The 21,460-nt window shown below is 40.5% G+C and overlaps 1 protein-coding gene and 1 long non-coding RNA gene across 5 annotated transcripts in view; one reads left to right on the forward strand and one right to left on the reverse strand.

Annotated features, from left to right (window-relative positions):
* LOC136015790 (uncharacterized) overlaps positions 1–6,226 on the reverse strand; it is a 27,639-nt gene extending 21,413 nt beyond the window's left edge. The window contains exons 1-2 of one of the 2 annotated variants that reach the window (XR_010613337.1): positions 5,940–6,226; positions 1–74 (exon numbers count right to left, since the gene is read on the reverse strand). This is a non-coding gene — a long non-coding RNA (uncharacterized LOC136015790). The remainder of the gene's footprint in view (positions 75–5,939) is intronic. The other variant, XR_010613336.1, reaches the window with a different exon arrangement.
* AFTPH (aftiphilin) overlaps positions 6,112–21,460 on the forward strand; it is a 52,950-nt gene continuing 37,601 nt past the window's right edge. The window contains exons 1-2 of one of the 3 annotated variants that reach the window (XM_065682238.1): positions 6,112–6,442; positions 18,686–20,458. In XM_065682238.1, the coding sequence (XP_065538310.1) occupies positions 18,716–20,458 (1,743 nt within the window). In that variant the 5' untranslated portion in view covers positions 6,112–6,442; positions 18,686–18,715. The remainder of the gene's footprint in view (positions 6,443–18,685; positions 20,459–21,460) is intronic. The other 2 variants (XM_065682236.1, XM_065682237.1) reach the window with 2 other exon arrangements.

Raw genomic sequence — 21,460 nt, forward strand, 5'->3', positions numbered from 1 at the left:
CTCTTAAAGGTAAGGGACTGCCTTTAAATAAATGATTTTGATTTACTTTCTTATTGGCTTTCTACATTCAGAGCCTGTATTGAAAAAAAAAATAAACAATTAGTCACACTGGAAAGCTTTACTACTGAGAGAGCCAAAAAGCTTGCTATCCTGCTGACAGTGAGGTACTCACATAATACTATCTTCTAGGAGACCGAAATAGTGTCAGCCCTGTGGGAAAATAGTACATGTTGCCTGTACATCATTTGGGCTGTCCATAGCTTGCTGACCTGCTACACTTGTCAGCTGTTTTCTCCTCTTAGCTTAACTAACACACTTAAATTAAGGCTGAAGTCAACTGTTTTCAGTCTGCACTCATCTTCAAGTTTGTTACATCTCCTTCACACCTGAACACTCCAGCACTGCCAACAACCTGCCAGTTTTTGCCAGCTACACTGGTTTGTCTCTTGCCTCTGCTGGCAAGCCTTGATGTCATTCAAATGTACATACACTAAAATACACTTTTAACATGCTGCTGATGAGTTACACATAAAAATATGTTGAGGCCAAGTGTACACGTAATATTGCTATACTGAAGTCATTAACTTCTGCCACTTTGAGGATATGGTAAAAACCACAGTGGTAAAATGAGGCTGTTTTGACATTCATGAGCTGGCTAATCCACTGGGTAGCCCTCATATGTCAAGAATGTGAGCCTACATGTTCATTAGATGCTCAAAATCACCTGTGTCCTGGCTTCAGCGACAGCCTCTAATAACCACAAACAATCTGTAACAACCACGACAACCTATAAACATGGTCAAGACTCAGAAAGGAGCTCCTCAGAAGAGAAAAAACAAAACACCAAACCAACCAATCAAAACTAATCAAAACCCCTGCCCAACACTGTTGTCAGTATCCCAATCCTTGCCCAAATAAGCCTGAGCCAAAAATCAAAGAACCTACATGCCCTTCAGATGTAGAAAATTTCTAAGACCCACCTAAAATAACTGCCATTTCATCTGTTTTCTGTAACTATATAGGGTGCTCTGTAGTTAACACATTTAGTATTGTTAAAGGATAATTCTGAGATTTTTAATGGCTTGTAAATCAAAAGAAAATGGGCTGCTATGTAGCAATGCCTTCTTTCGTACTATAGCACTAAAAAATATAACTAGGGACATTTGTAAAAAGTAATAAACTTGCACTCCAAACAGAAGATTTATATGTTCCATCTAAAACAACCATTACAATGTTTTATGCCATTGCAACTAGAACAGATGGAGACAGTCCCTTCCTTGAAGAGCTGGGAAAAGTTAAGACACCTTTGTTGGATCCCCAAAACAAGAGAAACCACAGCCAGGTCATTCTGCATGCCCAGAGGTTAATGTTAAAGGGAGTAGTAGTGATATAGGAGACATGGGCATTTGAGATGTTTAGAAGAGTATTTCAGTGCCTCTGAAAAGATCTGAGAGGTACTACAGCCCCGGGAGGAAAGAGAGACTACCGCATAAGGGTTGTCATAATGGTTAACACATAACATGGGGAGGCCATGCTCAGCAAATTCCTTTCACTGTCAGCAGAGACACATGAAGACCACATGGAGCAGGAATTAATTCAGACACTGACAGAACCACAGGGAACACGGACCCTCAGGGTGTCTGATGCACAGCCAGCTTACAGCCCTCGATGGGGTCTTCACAAGGGGGTCCCTAATATGTTTGGGGGATGCCCTGGGGCCAAAACGCAGTCCTGGTTCCCTCTACGCTAACATAGACAAGAGCTTTGCAGTACACTGTGTAAGAGCCAGGCAGTCTGGCTTTAATAACAGTTCATTCTCTGCTCAGCTACAGCTTTAACTTAGCTAACAGTAACCACAGATTTTTTCTTTTACTAACTGTTGCCCATTTAGAAGGCAGCAGAAAGCACGTATTATTCATTTAGCTGCTCTCATAATGCCCACCTTATGAAACCACAGCCACAAACAATTTTCATGTAAAGCCTGATTGGTGAATTCAGCCAGTAAAGCACCTTCTGCTTGATAATGCAGTAGTAGGGGGTATTTCAGCTATAATGGGCTAAGATAAATGCAGATTCACTGAATTAAAAACATTGCAGAGAAATGTGTCAACTCAGTTTCATGTCAGGATGAGAAAAAGTAAAAACATTCTGTGAAGATAAATTGTAATGGTTTGATTTCCTGTTTTCAATTTGCTTGGGGTTTTTATATACTCCACAGAAATATCTGAATGAGCTGACATTGCCCTGCCAATAGCAGAAATTAATGCCTTTGGCATTAGTGAAATGATCTGGTAGGTCTAAAGATCACTTTAAATTCATTCTATGGACAATTTCCAATCTTCAAATGTCTGATTCAGTAGTGAATTTACAACAAACAAAGCATGGTAATTTTTCAGGAAAGCAACTCTCTAGTTTCTGGTCAGCAGTACTGCCAAACACAACAGAGAGGAAAGCAAAAGTTTGAGGATTTATCTGCTCTTTGATTAGAACAAGTTACTTCCCCATCCACTGAGCTGGGAAGCCAGGAAAAGCTTCTATTGCCAGTAGCCATGTTGTACTGTACATATTTTCAAAACTCAAAGAAAAGGAGGAAAAAAAAAGTGTATTATCCACTGCTAGCAGCCCAGCATCTTTCAGAAGACATTCTGCATTACACTACACAATATATGGTACAGCTTAGAGCACCACTAAAAGTTACATTGAGGAACCACGTTGTAAAACTCTAAAATGAGAAATAAAAAGCTAAATTGTTTCCCTATACTCAATTTTCTTAAGAATTATGAATAAATTTTATGAAGGACATAAATGTAGACCATAAGAAGCTCTCCCTGCCCTCCTCAATTCCCAATACAGAAAGAGTGTCTGAACCTCCAGACCACGGCTTTTGCGAGAACATTTCTGAATCATTCTACCACACCACGATTCCTTTTTCCATTTGAGACTTCTAAGAAGGCTGCGCCCTCTCCTGACAGTTCAGGACTCAGCAGCAATAACTGATAAAGCTGCTTTACTACAGCCAACAAGTTAGGACTGGACAGAGTTACCAAGACCAGTCCTGCTTGACTTAAAACGTTTACTGCACTATGCAGAGAGGCTTCACAACGAGATGGATATCTCAAAGTTACAACGCTTCTTCACCATGCTGTAAGAAAAGAAATTGTATAAGAAGAAAACAGCCCCTACCATATGTTTGAAAAAGGATGGAACACCACTCTAGAATAATCTCTAAATAACACATACAAACATTACAAGCCACACAATTGCATAAAGGAAACTTTCATATGTTAAAAATATAACCTTGAAATCAGTGCTGTATTGCATGGATTCAATTTCACAGAATGACTAGAAAATATGGCTAATGCTATTATGAAGAGTCAGTCTGCCTTCGTAAGCAAATGTAATCTCCTTCGACCAGCAAAGCTTACACAGGAGTGACTAAAGAAATCCCCCACATCTTGTCAATCATTCACACAATGCCCAAGTGAAGATCACCTTCATTTAATTTATGTGGAACATTCACCTCTCATCTGATCCTGCATTCAAGTCAAACAAATTTTAGAGACTCACAGATGCATACTGATCAAAGCTTCTGGTCCAGAAACAACTGAATACCACCAAGAAAGAGAAGGAAATTTCCCTCTGGTCAAACTGGCAGGGTCCATTTGGAGGGATTTTCTGCCTTTCTTTGTAGCTTAGGATATGACTCACTTCCTTAAATCATCTGGGAATTTTATTTAACAAATTTCCTTCTATTCTAGGGCATAATTAGTGACACTTGATTTTTCTGGCTCTCTTCTTGTGGTACATGGTTGTGCTTGTGGCTTTGGTCTTTTCCACAGAAGGCCTTTATTCTTCTCTTTAGGGTGCTCAGGCTCAGATTGCTGTCTGGAGAGGTTACAGGCAGTGTATTTTACACGCTTATTCAAATCATTGATACATCAGCTGTGTAAGAGAAGATAATGATTAAATTACTTCCTCTAATTATAATATTTACAAAGTTGCCCTGAAAGTGAGTAACACTTATGGTCAATGACTATCAAGTAAACACAGCTGGAATAGGAAACGATTCTCCGTGGACTAACACCACACACTGGTGTGTATTCTGGGCCCCTGAAACTTAATGGCTACTGTCACATATGGGAAGGAACAATCTAGTTTGTCTGTTGCTTTAAAACAAAGTATCTCACTGCTTTTACAGATTCATCCCTGCATCCTTGCAATGCAAAACACGTTATTCTACTCTGCATGAAGGTGAAACATCCCTGACTGCAAACCTGCCCTACCCTCCGGTTTCCTCACGGCTTCTCCTTCTGCCCTGCCACTGCTGATACTAAGCTGAAATACAGAAAACAGACACCAGGCGGCGAAATGTAACTAACAGCCTCATTAATAGCCACCTATTATTATATTCAGCTCCTTTAACTGGATTCCTACTGTAACAGAAGCATTGTATTAACAATGTAATTTCCCCATGCTTCACAATGGCTTTGCTTATTAAATTAGTAGATGAATTATAATTACTCTTAAATGCATTTGAGGCATTTTTATTCCACAAGCCTACCTCAACCATTAAAAGTTCCACAAATAGCCTTGTTTTAAGCCTTCCTCAGCCAAACTACTGTGTGTTTAAATGGATGTTTAAACCTCTGTAGAAGCAAAGCTTTAATATTACACTTCGATCACTATTTTATTATTGTAATTTCCCAGCATGTTCTAAGCAGTACAGTGTAACTGCTGTACAGTGTTCAGTTCAGTGCTGTCAAAGGATGAATGGCAGGCTTTGCACTTTATTTTAAAAGATATTATACATTTTTAAAGACCTAATGTGCCTCTAGTTCTGACAATATTCACCAGTAAACAAGCATCAGAAAACAACAAAGTATTTTAAAGCCAGAAGCACACATATGTTATTACATCTAATTACTTCATTTTGTGGTTTTGCTGTAAATGTTTTTCTGCCTATGAGCTCAAACTGTTCTCTACTTTTGCTCCCTGGGAAAAGGGTAAAAAAAGAGAGATATTTTTAAAAATACTTTAAAACAGAGTATTTCCCTGTATGCCTTTTTGACAGTCTTTCTCCTCCTTTTTGATGGAATTTGCACAACCAACAAGCAAACAAAACTGTAAAAAGCCAACTCAAGTAAAGCATGACTTGCCTGGTGTTGCACCTACAGGCTGCCTACACACACACCTTCCCTGTGAAGCATAGGCACATATAAACGTCTTTTCCAGAAACAAATGGGTACCAAGCTACTCTTTGAACTCCAGCAGACCCTGATGCCTACAAGCGGAGGTTGGGGCGCAATGCAGACACCCCTCAGGGACTCCACCGGGACTAAGCGATTTGCACGCTCTTCAAGTTGAAGGAACTTTCCCTGCGGTCAGAAGGAGACATAGAAGGTGGAATAATGGTATGGCAGCCTATTCCATAGGGTTTGGAGACAGGGCTGGGGAATCATATATACGGGATCAGACTATTCTCCCCTCCAAAAGGGTGAAACTGCAATAAACCATTTCCCATGCAGAAACATCAGCCTAACCCTCAGGACGTGGAAATCAACCCTTCCCACAGCGAGGGCATAACCACGATCGTATCCACAACAGAGAAGCTCCGCTGGGGCCATTGCCCCGGTACTACCGGTACCACATTTGACCCGCGAAGCGCAGCCCCTCCGCCTGCTCTCCTCCCGTCACCTCCCCGCACCGCCTGCGAGAAGGGATTCGCCCAAAACCCCCTCTTTCGATCCTGGATAGGTATTTTTTGTGTCACCGCCTGCTTTCAGCACCTCTCTGCGAGCAAACGCCCGCACGGCTCCGAACTCCCTCATGGAATCCCTGACAGGATCCCTGACACAGAGCGCAGGGCATCACCTATCGCAGCCTATACAACACCCCTGAAGGGTAAATAAAACAACAGAGCTATAAAAAACTTAAACCACCTTATTTTGCCTACGCCAGGGCGCGGAAAACTCCACAAACTGGCGCTACTCTCTTCCTCCCGAGCTCAACATGGCGACCACGGCCTCGCCCAAGATGTCGGCCCTACCGCGGTGGAAGCGGCTTGCCAGCACTCAAGATGGCGGCGGCGCGGTTCCCCCCGCCGCGCAAGCCGACCCGACCCGGCACGGGGCGGGCAGCGCCGCTCGGTAGTTTATTTGTTTACTGAGCCGCTAAGGGAAGTGACGCCGCGCCGGAGGCGGCAGCGCCGTGCGGGGCCTGCCGGGAGGCCAAGTGGGCGGTGGCGGGGCAGGAGGCGGTGGCCGCCGGGAGGGGGCCGGGCCGCAACGACGCGGTTCCTGTCGCCGTGACATGGGTTCCCCCTCGATGGCGGTTGCCGCGGGAGGCCTCAGATAACCGGCCGGGTCCCCGTTCCCCGTCCCTCCCTACTCCTCGCCCGCCGCCATGCACGCCCGGGCTCCGCCGCCCCTTAAGCAGCCCGCAGGTAAGACCCGGTGCCGCCGCTGCCGTGTGGGGGAGGCGGCTCGTCTCCTCCAGGCCTGGCCGGGGACGGGCACCCCCTGCCCCGCCGTCGGGGGTGGGGACCCCTTGGGGCTTCATCCCGGGGCCTGCAGCGGCCGGGGCCTGTTGGGGCACCGTGGTGTCCGACCTTCCTCCTCCCCGCCTGGGGGAGGGCGGTGGGGCCGGGCTGCCCTGGAGGGCTGGGCAGGGGAGTGAAGCCGCGCCGCGGTTCCCCTCGCTGAGGCGCCTTTCCCTCGGTGCGTCCCGCCGTGGCTGGAGCGAGGGGCCCGGCGGCTTTGTCCTTCGGCGGCGGCCCGCGGGGGTCGAGCGGGCGGGTTCCCGTAGCGGCTCCGGGAGGGGTGGCAGCCGGAGCGCCGCGGTTCTGTGGGGCTCAGTGGGGCCGCAGCGGGAGGAGAGGGCTCCGTGATGTGGTGCAGGAAGTTGAGCTGTCCTGTGTGTTTGCTTTCCCTAATAAGCATATTTTTCTAAGGGGAGTGAAGCATGTCAGTTGCTAAATGCATCTGAAGAGGACACACGGAAGTGGAGTCATGATTTTATGTTTTTATAAGTAGTGCAGTTCTGAAATGGGGCAAAGTTGCTGAAATGCTTTTTAAGCCCCGACGCTTCAGTTTGCTATTGTGAGAGGTCACCTGATGAACCAAAATGTTCATTTTCCTTAAAGACAATTCCTTACACCAAGGGTTAAACCTTGGGATTCCCTCACAGTGTCTGTCAGTTGGCTTCTTGATGGTGTCAGCCCTTTCCTTCCAGCTTCAGCACAGAAATTGAAATCAGAAGTCTGCTCCTTTTAAAGCAAACATCTGTTCGTAAATGGAATGAATAGAAGCAGCAGCGTTGACAAGAGCTGTAGTGCATTGGTCATATAAGTTTTGTTTTCATGAATGTTTTGCATGAAGTGTGATGCGCTTCATCAGAACTATTTTTTTCCAGCTGTTGAGTCCATGGTAAAGTGAGTTTGAGGGGTGCTGCTTTTTAACTGCTCTGGTCCTCGGAGGTTGAACAAAATTAAGAGTGTTTCCTCTTTGTTTTATTCTCCGGACAAATGAACCAGACTTGGAAAACCAATTAGCCTACTTTAAGAATAAAAATGTTGGGTTGTGTTGTCGGCGCACACTGTGCATGATCACACAGCCAACACGGAGGTAGCAGCACCTCGTGATGAAGTTGGAGCTGTACCTGGAGGAATATAACATTAATAGTGAGAGCCAGGAGAGGAGATGAAGTACCTGTGGCTACTGATAGGTTGTGGGTTTTTGTCAAACATATTGGTGAAAATAAATAGCATAAATTTGAGGATATGGTAATTTAAATGTAAAAATACGAATTAGCACTATAATAAAGCAACTTCAGAAAAGGCAGTGTGGCTGTGGTGTTCCCATTCCACATAGTGTTTGCGTAAAGTACATGTTGTGTGACCTTCTGAGGTCATGTGAAAGTATGACCTCTTCTTTTTACTTCCTTAATTTGTTTATAAGCAGGCGGTTGAAGGAGCTCGGCCTCGGCAGATCCGTTCGTGCTGTCTGATTCTTATTTTTTAATTTGATTCTTATTTTGGCTTTATTTTTTTGTTTGCTTATATCATGACACTGGAATGGGCTGCTCAAGGAAGTTGTGAATGCTCCATCCCTGGTGGTGTTCAAGGCCAGGTTGGGCAGAGCCTCGAGTGACATGGTTTAGTGTGAGTTGTCCCTGCCTATGGCAGGGGGGTTAGAACTAGATGATCTTAAGGTCCTTTCCAACCCTAACTGTTCCATGATTCCATGATTTCACTTCACAAAGGATTTAATAGTCTATAAAATTCAAGTTATACCCACTGAATCATGTATGTGCTGCATATTTCTGTTGATGAAGACAGCATGTGAACTTACTTTTATACTTGAAAATTTCTTTAGTAACTTACTAAGTTAATGTAGGCATTTTAACACCCTGATTATATAAAATGAGATCCTGAAACTTTCAGTACTTTGAGAAGACTTGTCTTTCACAGTGGAAATAATAGAGCAGCCTAGATGGACTTCACTCAGCTCTTTGCCCTTTCCTCTTGAAATATTCATAGAGCTCTCCTTGCAGGTATCTAGTGGTATTAGTTGGAAACCCAGTGGTAAAGAAGCTGATGCTGGATCTGGTTGTTCTCACTATACTCAGCAGCATAATATTCTTTCAGATACTCATCTTTTTTGACAAAGTGCTCAATCCTTTCTGTGCTATTGTACTGTTTGACAATTTAAGCTACGTCTTTGTGAGCATTTCAGTGCGATGACATGCTAACCCTTTCATGGGGATTCAAAATACTCATAACTTCTCTGGATAGTCCCCTTCAGAGAAGTGTCTTAGATCCCACTCATTGCTGGGTTTCACAAGTTTTGTCTGTTAATTTTATTTTTCCTTTGTGCAGAAACCACAGTGTAAGCAGCTCCTGTGCACACAAAAAAAGGCCTTGAAATGTGCCTTATTTGAAAACTGTCAATCTCGTTTCCAGTATACTCTCTTCCATGCATAATGCCTATAGCAGTTAAAGTTTTGGATTGATCCTGTGAGGAATGTTTCTGTGTTGGTACCAGTTGCAAGGTGATGTAATGAGTCTGCTTCTGTATAGCAAATAATTTGGGGTTTTCAAGCCCAAGAGCGCTGTTTTGCAAGAACCACAAGAAAGACAAAACTTGTCTTTGCTTTAATACGTTTGAAAGTGGGTACCAACGGGAAGGAAATGTGAAACCTGAAGTTCATATGTCTGTTGAAAAGCGAGGGAGAACGAATGTTGTTATTTGGAGTATTAGGTGTCCTTCTTGTATTGTGTTTATTACAAGATAATGTCTGTAGGTGGGATAAATTATGAATAATGTAAGCCTGTTTTTGCTCTATGTTTAGCTTGCTTCAGTCAGGTTGCCTGGGGGTTTTTGCCTTTTCCCCTCACTTGTTCTGTGCATGTTGAAGAAGAATATTTGTTCACTGAGAAACAAGAAGTTTACTGTAATGGAAGGAGGACCTATGGTTGTTCTCCCTTTGCAACTGTTTCCTCTGCCAAGCTGTGGGAGAACCTTTCCTGTAAGAGTGCACCTCTGAGTGTTTGTAATCTGCTCCTTACTGTAGTCTGTGTGAAGTTTGAAGGGTTTATGTGTGATGAAGAACATATTGCTCTCTAAATAAATCTGAGAACAGTTGACCTTAAGTAATCTAGTTCTAATACTTTCTAATCCAGCATCTTTTTGTCTTAATTTAGAACAGGTTCCCAGCTAACATGTTTGAGGGTACCATCCAAAAATAGATTTTTCTCACTGAGTCGAACAGTCTTTTGAAAGGAATTTAAGAAACTATAAGAAAGAAAACATCCCAGTTATGTGTTACTTTCGACATCTGTCTTTACACATTGCATGGATGTGTGCTGTACATTGGACACAAATATTGTGTTCCCACAGAGACAGATTTTAAACCTGACTGACTTTCCCAGCCAGTTGTGTTTGCCTAGATGAATTAAAAACATGCTTGTTCTTACAGCATTTTCCCACTGTTTACAGATTTACGTACAGACAATGTCTTTATCTGCAGCTGCTAAAGCAAGTCAGCAGATTTTGAGCTGAAAGATTAAATTTTAAATTATTAATTTTTTTACGTATAGTAACTATAAAAATAACCTGATCTTTTTGGTTTGGGCAAGTGGTGCTATTCTTGTTAAAAAAATTGTTTCGTGTACTAACACATTTAGATTCATATTTTTCAAATGTTCCTCTGATTCCACAGCTAAACCAAAATGCAATGGGGAGAAGGTTGGATGCAAGGCTATGTTGGATGGGGCTTTAAGCAACCTGGTCTAGTGGAAGGTGTCCCTGCCCGTGGTAGGCAGCTTGGAACCAGGTGATCTTTAAGGTCTCTTCAAATCCAAACCATTCTACAATAAATGAAACAGCACATGTACTGAAAGTTGTTTGATTCCTTCCTCATATAATCTAATGAGGAAGATGTCTATATCCCAGATCTGTTTGAATTTCATGTTTGTGCCACCTAACTTGGTCTTCTTCCTGTATTGTCAGCAATAAGAGGAAGAAGAGCACTGTCAAAGGTTTGAATCTTGCATGGGCTGGATACTCTGAGGATGTCTGGTGTTTACTGCCAGGCTGGGGAGGTCAAGAGGACAGGAAGAATGAGCTGCCTGAGATAAGTACTTGAATCCTGAAGGCGGTCTCCTGAGTTTGGTTTCTTTAATGTTCATTTTACATACAACACCTTTTAATAGAAGGTGTCTAGCTCTGGCACATTTGGTGTTTGTTGAAACCACAGTAATGTACAGTGGTATTGATTAATTCCAGGTGTTGGGTAATGAGAAATAAGGCTTAGATACATTTCCTTTACTGGAACTGGAGAACATTGTTTTCCTCAACTCATATGTCCAAGCAAGAATAAAAAATGAAACTCCTGCTTTGAGTAATGGACCTTCTGGCTGTAACAGCATTACCTTCAAAATCGAAAACATTGATTTCTTGGAGGCTTTATGAAGGAAACATTTTCTTGCTGTATTTTGTTTGCTGGTAACTTATTCCAAAAATAAAAGTAAGCTTATTAAACCAATTTAAGAACATATCGACTTCAGCCTGGACAGTGACTCTGTCTGGAGTGGTTTGGGGTTGTAGAAATGCTATTTTAACAGACAGGCTCTCCTCATTTACAGTGGCCCTTCTAGAAATAAGTTCTGAGATGCAGAAAGACTGTAAATCCATTTTCCATTGTTCATAAGCCAATGAAAAAAAGTTATAATAGAAGAGGACAGCTTTTCCTGCTGGAAGCCAACATTTTGCTGTACTGAGAATTCTAAATCTGGTCCTCACTGTGGTATTTTTGGTATGCACTTGAGGAATTCCCATGCAGTAGAAGAGTTAAATGTTCTTGGAAAAATCAGATGCTAGCAGCTAATGACTTAAATCAATCTCCTTGCCACTGCAAGACTTTTACTTTAGGGCATTTCAGTAGCATTGTAGCTTCTGTCTTGGAGATCTTGATCATGCCATTTCTGATTATCTTGTTTTCTTTATGCTCTAAGTGATGGGTTGCTTAACTCAGCTTTGCTTACAGAGTAAGCCACAGCTGAGAGGTTATCCACTGTTTTACTAATGTTCATCTTAAAGGGAACATTCTGCTCCACAAGGAGTTTCTTCTTTCGAATTTACATGCTTCGTGTATTTCTTGAGAGAGAATCTTTGTGGCCTCCCAGGTTTTTAGGTCTTATGTAAGAGCCAGACATGCCATTTCAAGGCTGCCTTAGAAGACACATAGAAAAGGAACTATTTATACCTGCTTTTGTGTAATCGCATTGTTCTCTTTGCTACCATGTCTTTGTTAGAATGTTACTATTATTCTACAAAAGGTAATGAACAAGGATGTGATGCGTGCATGAGGAAAGCAGTTATTGTTCCCTATTTACTGAAATTACATAAGATACCCTGGTTTGATAGTAAATGCTTTAGAAACCTGATTAGTGACTTGAGATAGAATGGTATGCATTTTGTCGTTGCAAATCCTTGCCCTATCAGAAGTTAAGTCAATGACTACTTTTTATCTTTTCCGGCATTAGTTATTTCTGCTTTCTCTCTTCTTCTGAGTGTTTTAAATTAACCTGAGTTACATTCTTAAATGGTTTAAACCAAGAGCTGCAATGACATAACTGAATCTTACCGATTACAATCAGCAGGTTGGTTTTTTTTTCTTTAAAGTAAAATGTCAATGTATACTTGTAAGTGTATTTGTGAATTACATTTGTAGTATGACTTCAACAGTTAATAATAATGAAGTTTGTGAATTTCCTTCATAATGAACACTGAAGTATAAATATAAAGAAACACATGGAAGCAAGAAGTTAGCCAGTGGTTTCAGCTTTAAAAAATAAGTAGACTGAAGAAAATGGCATCTGAAACAGACAGAATTTTTTAACAGTTTTTTCCTGAAAAATCTTGAGCAACTGCATGTCATAAGGAGTTGATGTAAATCCATCATCAGTCTAATATTAAACTGTTGTGATCTGAAAAATTTACTGGCACTTGTCAACATAAATCCGTGATTGTAGCTAAGATAATTCAGTTTAAACACAAACACTTAAACTCTGTCAGATTCTGCACTGCAAGGGGTAAGGTCTGCTGCCATAAACCTGGGCTGTTGTGTATTAAGAATCATAGAAGTAGCTGCTTTATTATGTGTAAGTAAAAACTGTTGAAAATTCCTCCCAAAGAAGAATCGTTACTCTACGCTGTGTTCCAAAAAATTGGTGAGTTCTATTTGCTTAAAATTAGCATGTTTCAAGTGTTTAAATATAATAAATGTGAAAGTTGCATGTTAAATTCATAGCTGACTTCTAAATTTGGGAGTCAATTCCCTCAAAAATCTGGGGAAGATAAATAATCTGCATATTGGCTATAGATTTGTGCAAATTCTGCTTTGAGTTAAATCACAGTTTGGGTTAATTACTTGAAAAACCAGGCTTACAAACTTATATAGCCTAGTGCTTGGAGCAAGAGTTTGTCTGAGTAGGGTATAAGACCCCATTTGAGATGCCAGACGAAGCACGGATTAAGTAAAAGAATTAATCAACAAAGTTGTTCTGTCAGGCTTATGGGTTTTCATAATCTTAATGTTCCAGTAGATGATAATGAATTAGGTTCAATAGTTTATGGTTGGCAGGTAGAACATTTTTGGCAGTCAAGAAAGGGGATCATAATGAAATTTTTTCTGAAGAAACTGGATTAAGGCAAAAAATTCCCATGGTGTTCTTATACTGCAAGTAGAATTGGGATTATGCCCGTTTAAAAAAAAAAAGAATTATCACTAATTAGTTAGTCAAGGGGAGGGGGAATTCTCAAATGCCTTTTTTCCTTCTGTTACACTTTGAGTATGGTATTCTTTTGAGTAACCAGCAGTTAAATTGTGTTAACGTAACAATCTTACATTCTTATACAGTACAGATTCATTCATTTTGGAGCTCTTTTACTTCGACTTTTAAAATACAGCTGTAACATCATTGGTAATAGATGCCATTTAAAAAATATATACACAAGTTAATATACAGTTGATTATGTAGTTGGTTCTTGTGGGTTAAACTGATTAAACATGTAGTAGACCATCAAACCTATGATCAGATTTTTAAATGCACAATTAATGTTCCTTGTAGATCCTGTTTTGGCAAGTGTTATTGAAACATTTCTGGAGCAGGGCATTGTGCTACTGGACTACTGCTGTGTAAATGATCCCTGTGGTGTTTTAAAAGTGCTTTGAAATGAAAAATTGAAGGAAGCTTCTTCTTTTTTATGGCCGAAGTTGCAAGAGAAAATTTTTAGGTGGTCAGAGATTTTCCTACATATTTGATTGGGCTTTGGCAGTCTGCTTCAGCCCCCATGCAATGTCTTCACATAATCTTTGTCCTCTGTTTGTCCCTGCTGTTCTTGTTCTTTGCCTCCCTTTTTTATGTTAAGTGCAAAGAAAAGGAGTCTTGTGAGTAAATTCCCTTTGACTGTAATGCTTGCTGCTCTCATGTTATTCAGTTTGCTTTCTGAATGCTGCATCTTGGGGTTGGTTTTTTTTTTAGAACATCCTTGAGTATAAGGATTTTCTCGACTCTATTATGATTCGGTTTTAGCTAATGCTACGATAATACAGTAAATGGTTAAAAAAGTTGGTAGAGTTGCTAGGATGGATAATATATGGACTTATGTCCAGTGTTGATAGGAATTAATTCTTAACCTGCATTTCTTGCATGAGATCTTCTGATGTCAAATCGTGGAGCAGTTACTAATGCAGAACTGAATGTGATATTTCAAATGACTCAAATGAAAACCAAGTTACACAAGCCTGTAAATCTGAAAAGACTAGACTTAAAAATAAAACACTTGCTTTTGGTGAAACATACAGACAAATTTTCTTTTTAATAGGAAAGTTCAGAAGCTTTCTTTGAGGCCTTGGATTCATAGTGTTAGCATATTAGTTTAAGTAACATTGGCCACATCAGGAGTACTGTGGCCAGTTCCAGGCTCCTCAGTACAAGACATACAAGGAGCTATTGGAAAGCATTCAGCAGAGCCCACAAGGATGATCAGGGCTCTGAAGCATCTCTCTTATGAGGGGAGATTTCAGGAGCTGGGCCTGTTTAGTCTGGAGAAGACTTGAGAGGGCATCTCATTTAATGCATATAAATATCTCAAAGGCGGATGCCAAGAGGATGGTGCCAGACTCTTTTCAGTGATGCCCAGTGACAGGACAAGGAGCAGTGGCCATAAACTAAAATACGAGGCGCTCCACCTCAACATGAGGAAGAACTTCCTTATGTTGAGGGTGGCAGAGCACTGGAACAGGCTGCCCAGGGAGGTTGTGGAGTCTGCCCTCTCTGGAGGCATTCAGAACCCTCCTGGGCACATTCCTGTGTAACCTGCTCTGGGTGGCCCAGCCTTGGCAGGGGTTGGACTAGAGGTCCTTTCCAACTGTGATTCTGTGTGTATAATGCATGAGTTAGGAGGCTCATCAGCATCCTCCTGCATCTAATTCCTATCCATAAAGCTGTGGTAATCTAGATAGGCCGCTGAGCTGGCAGTGCTTCTTAGCCAAGCAAATAGTTGCAGCTGATCAAAGAACTTTCCAAGACTTTAGAAAACTTTAGGCTGTGGGAGTACAATATGGATTTGTGTTATTACTGAACCAGCAAAACTACTTTGTCACCGTCTGTGTGCAGGGCTGTAGGTTTATATGCTTGCCAGTTGGAAATAAATTTGAGGTTGCTTCTATCTTTGCTTTTGCCTTCCTTTCTCATGACTTCTTATCAATACAGATAAGGTTTCTGGGAAAGAGAAGGCTGGTCTACCTAGATTTAGTCTCCTTTTTACATGACTATAATTACTTGTATAACTTGATTATTCTGTTTCAAAAGAAGACATTTCTGATACGTATCTCTATTTTATATATGCATTTACATCATGTGTTCATTTTGGTGTTAAACTTGGATCTGTATTACTCGTACTGCACTGAAAGCTTCAGAAATGGGTCTTGTGGACTTCTGAAATCTTGGTTTCAGAATCAAATGTTTCAGAATCAAATGTTTTCAAAATCAAATGTTTCAGAATCAAATTCTAGCTCTAACTTGTGTCAGCACAGAAGCATTTGACTTTCTCAAGCATATAATGTTTTATAGGCTACATATTAGAGAATAATTGGAGTATTTAGTATTTGACTTTCTGCTTCTCTGGGTTTAGTTATATGGCTTTTTCTTTCAAATGTAAACCAATCTGCTGTAAATCAACGTAATATTTTCTTTTTAAATGGCTTTAGACATGTTTTAAAGGGATTGTACCTCTCTGCTTAATAAATAATAAAACACTTAATCATATGATTAAATTGTTGTCGAGGTTGCAGTGGCTTCAATCATAGTACTTTACGTACATAGTACTTGGTGGGATAAGCGGTGCAAGGAGCTGCTTATCCTACCCTCCCCAGAAGCCAATCGGCGTTTTTTTTAGTAGGATTCCCATCTTCACCTTCCTTTCTTCCAGCCATTTCATTGTTTCTGTTCAGCCTCCTGTTTCTTCTGGGATGATAAAGGCTTATATCCAGTGTTGAAATATATATATATATATACACACATATATATATAAAAATATAATATGTATGTATATAATATACTTGAATAATGCTGAGGGGTTTTTTTGCTTGATTCAAGACCTAGTTTCTTGCTTTTATGGTCTCTTCAGCTTTTCTCACATGGGATAACATGACAAATACTGTGTTGACTAAATTTTCCAAGTAGGTATAACAACTTTTCTTGAATTTCAGGAGGTTTAACAGTAAGTTTATGCTGTTGTCTACTGAGATTCAAGTAGAGACTTCTGAAAGCAGATTAATTACAAGGGATGATTATTTTTTTATATAACCAAATAAGAACACTCCTTTTTATTAAGAAGAACCCCAATAAATCCTTTCTTTTTTCCAGGAATTAGAGGGGGAGAATGAGTCCCATCCCAACTGGTGCAGTTTTTTCTGTCCTTTCTCCTAAATGTCAGTGTGTTACTAAAGAGCTACTGATTCATGATGCTAGGAGTCATGAATTCCAGCCATAATACTATTTACTGTTTAACCAGCTCCCCTGTAGCTTTAAATAGTGCTATCACCAAGATATGGTGCCTTGAGATGAACACAGCTCATATATACCAATATCTACCTAACCAGTCTGTCTTCTACAAAAGAATGAAACCAGCGCTTCCACCTACGAGGGCTTATCTTTATGTATAGCATATGGATCTTTGTCTGCAGTAAAACATTCAGAAAGCAGTTGTAGTTTGGATATACTGGGTATTTAATCTTAGTGTTGATGGCTGACCACAGTAGGTCTTGGAAATTTGGATATAAAAAAGGAATAGTTGCTCTGATACTTACAAAGAAGAAATGCTATTATTGTGTTTGCTGGATTGAAAGGCCGGAGGCTTGGAAGCTAAACAGGTTGGAGTAATCTGCATAGTAATCTGTATATGAGCACAAATTTGTGCTCTACAGACATCTCTGAAACAATCTTTACATGAGTATGTACATTAAACAGCAATTGCTAGACCTTAATGTAAAAGGGAGAGTGTACTGGAGAGATGAGACCTCTGAGATGAGAGGGAAGCTCTTCTCTCAAATACTTTATTAAGCAGCTGCTGCTGAGTAAGCCTATGTGGGAGCTTGTTGACAACTTATTCTTTATTCTAAACAAAATTCCTTTTCAGCCTTCTTCAGTCTGCATGGGTTGTTACAAATTACTTCATGGTTTCATCTGATAAGCATGATGTTCTTTTATAACTGCAAAATACCTTCCCTAGCAAATACCAAGAGTTGTTTGGCACAAGCACTGTGATATGTTGTGTAGAGCTTCATTTGTTGTTGTTACACCCTTTGTGTGCTGTCATTTAGATGCATGTACAAAGTTGTTTGATAAAGATGCTGAAGTTAAGGTTTGTGTTTCATCTGTGTTTCAGAACTCATATTGTGAAGTCTGTGCTTATTCTGGTGGTTAGAAATTCAAATATTTACTAATATGTATAGGTTGTTTCCACTCTTTCTGTAGATAATGTTTGGTATGTTACGCTTTATCCTCATGACAAGTGGTGTCATTTGAAATGGAAGGAGCTTGGTTATAGCTCTCCCTTTAAGGGCCTCTTATGGTATGAACTAGTGAAGTGATATGTACAATTGTGAATCTGTAACAATCTAGTTATTTTGTTGATTACACACAATATCGAAAAAAAACATCAAGATCACCTCCTTAGGAAGGAAGGCTTTCTATCCATACCTTGCCTGTTACTGTAATGGTTTGCAGTGTTAAGATGGAGTCCTTAATCTATTTCTATCTAGGCCATGGGAATAAGTCCTTTTTTTTTCTTTCCTGTGATTTAGTGATTTATGTTTAAATATTTGATGGATAATCTTGCTCCTTTCTGCTTTTGAGAAGAAGCTTTGATGAAGTTTGTTTTGCTCTAGGCTTTGCTGGTGCTTGTTCCCAACTGGCGGTTTATAAGACAAAAGCAGGCTGGTGGCAGCAGCTGTGGAGACAGCGCGTTGGCTTGCAGCTATTAAATCCAAAGAACAGGGACACCGTGAATTGGTAGAAAGAAACCTAAGCAGTAGAGCAGCCTATCATAGCTAATGATTATAACAGCATTTCCTCTCTCCACTCATTCACAGTCGTAAAGCTTATGGAAATGTCTTTCAAAGTCTTTGGTGCTACTGAAGGTGTCTTGTGTACACGAATGTTATGACATAGTCTGTCGAGTGCTGTAGTTTCTGTCACACAGTAAGCTGAGCACACAAATGAGCATGGCAGAAGATGGACCAGGGTTGTTGGGTATTTTACGAATTGCTTGTGACGGGAGGTAGAGGACTGGTGGGTTAAAACTGAGTTTAATTGTCTGTGGTGCACAATGGCTCAAGGCAAATGTGGTTTGTGTTCTGGCATTTTGGCACCATCTGCTGAGGATATGGTTGTGTAGTAGTTTGCAAGAGATGCAAACTGTCCCCAGCAGATTCTCTGTGACTCCTAAAACAAAAGAATTGGTTAGAAAATGGGTTTGGGGACTGTGCCTTTCTCATATTTAATACAGACATTGACATATGCACACTTGTAAAACAAAACATGAAACAGTAGAATTAAAATATATGAATTACAAAAGCTAACCAAATTCTAATATACTTCTTTTTCTCACTGTTACAGAAATATATTAACTTGAAGTGGAACTAAACAATGGAACCAGATATCATTCGAATGTACTCCTCATCCCCTCCACCACTAGACAATGGAGCTGATGATGATGATGAAGATGAATTTGGAGGATTTTCTGGTGTAAGCACTGCTGGAGTAGCTTTTCCTGATTTTGATACACCAGACTACGGTCATCCAAAGGAAGAGTTTATACCCACAAATCATTTCATCCCACTTCATGATTATTCTGACAATGTAGCTAGCATTGCAACTTTCACATCTGTTAAAAATGTTAAAGACTGTGTTACAGAGCTTCCTACTCTTACTAAGGAACTTTCTGATATGCCAGTTACTAATACCAGCAAAGAAAAATCCAAGTTTAGAACTTCAGGTACTGCTTTAGAAGATACAAGTAAAAGAGGGGAACGGAGAGACGACACTGGGAAATCAGAGGGCTTTTCTTCTGGTATAGCAGTTGAGAGTCAGGATGAGCAAATAGATGCTTGTAATGGTGAGAAAATTCCATGTCTAGAGATTCTAACAAACGGATTTGCAGCATCAGACCCTGCAAATCCTCAGGGAACAGAAGATCTAGACGGTATTGGTGACTCAAAGGGACTGAAAACTGTTAGCTCCCATAGTACTGAGCAAAATTTGAACTCAATGCCTAGCTCAGGTGAAGACTTTGCAGATTTTGCTTCATTCTCAAGCAAAAAGCCAATCCATTTAGAGGGAACAGCAACTACAATATGCAGTGTTCTTCATGAAAGAGACTCTCTGAGCATTCAGGAGAACAACAGAATAAACAGAGTAACTCATATTGAAGAAGTTTGCATTTCAGAAATTAGTTGTGAACAGGGTCCCTCAGCACTGGAAGATAACGAATTTGCAGTTTCTACTAAATCTCTAGTAACTGGAAGTTCAATATGCACTACTGAAAATGGAGAACACAATGGAAGGAGAAGACAACATGGCACAGAGAATGGCAAAGATCTTACTAGACCTGATGACTCTTCAGGAACAGAGTGCATTAAGGTTGATAAGATCCAAAGCCTAAGCTGTGATCTTGCAGGAGAAAAACTGGGTGATTCTGAAGCTCTTAAGAATGGTGGAAGTAGCACTGAAGTAATAGCTTGCAGTGACACACAGGATGATGATGATTTTGGTGATTTTGGCTCAGTCAGCAGTGCATCTCCCACCTTCAGTAATCCCCAAGAATCACTAAATGCTCTAGATCTAGAAGGACCTTCCAAACAGCCCGCACATATTAGTGAAACTAATGATGAATTTGGTGAATTCAGGGACACAAGTACTGTTTCTCAGCAGCCAGCAAGGTTGGATCATGCTGAACTAGATCAGACTGCTGACACTTTAGAATGTGATACTACCAGTAAAACTTCTGGCTTAGACTTCCAGCATACTACTGAGGTAGAAAATGGTGATGACAGTGAATTTGGAGACTTTGATTCAGTGCCAAAACCTCAAGATGAGAGTGTTGCTTTTCAGGACTGTGACGACTTTGCGGACTTTAGTTCAGCAGCTTGTAACCAGGCTACAGACTGGAATGCTTTTGAAGATGAACAAAAAGACAGCTGTTCTTGGGCTGCCTTTGGAGATGAGCAAGCTGGTGAATCTCATCACAGAAAAGAGACGTGGCAGTCACATAGGACAGATGCATCTGCCAGGATTGATGGTCCAGTATTACACAAGAGTGACAGTTTTGCTTTAGTGTCTTCCCAAGGAACTACCAGTAAGCAATTTCAAGAGCCAGCACCTTCAGTTCAGGTAAGGGTGTTCTTGATTTCATTCAGTCTTGTTCTCTTGTGCATACCTTTCTTCCTGGTTCCTGCTTCTGCATGCAACAAGTGTTTGAGTAGTCCTTGTTTGTCTTGTGGGAGAGATTTAATTTGGTGGGTAAAATGAACTGGTATGAAATAGCGTGCTGTGTTTGCATCCTCTATCTTATGCACTGTTACTTCTTGCAGAAAAGTGAGTGGGGAATGCTGGAACTTGTATGCATTTGTCTTGGTGATTACATGTGGTCCTTTACATAAACTGATCAAAGGAATAAGCCGTCATAAACATTTCAGAGCCTGAGATAGTTCTTCCTTTGCGTTTATTGCCTTTTGAGGGGACACTGGTGTTGCCTTTTCATAAAACAGTGGTGTGACTGGAAGATGAAATTACTGATTCCCAAGATTTTTCATCACCCTTCTCTTATCATGTTTTAAAAATCTGATAAAAAATGATGCTTTGTGAATAGCTGCACTTATTTGCTTAGAGTAGAGAGCAGAATAAAACATGACCTATGGAGTTCTGTCCCTGGTATTCCAACTCCTGGAAAGTTAGTAATTTAAAAGATACTTAAAAATAAGTCTCTGTTGTACATTAGTTGTGGGCAGCTCTACATTATAACAACATCACAAATATAGGAATTGGTAAATTGTTAAAGCTGCTGGTATTTCTAGTTAGGAGTTTCAGGGAGGGTAAAGTAGATAGGTTTCTCCCCTTCACCCCCCTGCCAGGTTTTCCGACATAGTTGCTAAGTATGTATTAATTCTTTTCACCAGTTATCTTTGAGGTCTGTGCCTGTTCATACATAGATTATTTTTTTACAAAGTATTTAATATTAGTGTTACAAAACTCAGAACAACAATTTGAGTTTTAAATTCTCTTCAATATTCTCTTTCAGTCATGTCATCCCATGTGAGTAGTTTAGAGTATGCTCTGGCTTTCTGAAGCGTGCAGCAACACCAGCAATAAAGGCTGTTAGTGGTAATATGTGTC

This window comes from Lathamus discolor, chromosome 5 (assembly GCF_037157495.1).
Source record: "Lathamus discolor isolate bLatDis1 chromosome 5, bLatDis1.hap1, whole genome shotgun sequence".
NCBI classification, from domain to species: domain Eukaryota; kingdom Metazoa; phylum Chordata; class Aves; order Psittaciformes; family Psittacidae; genus Lathamus; species Lathamus discolor.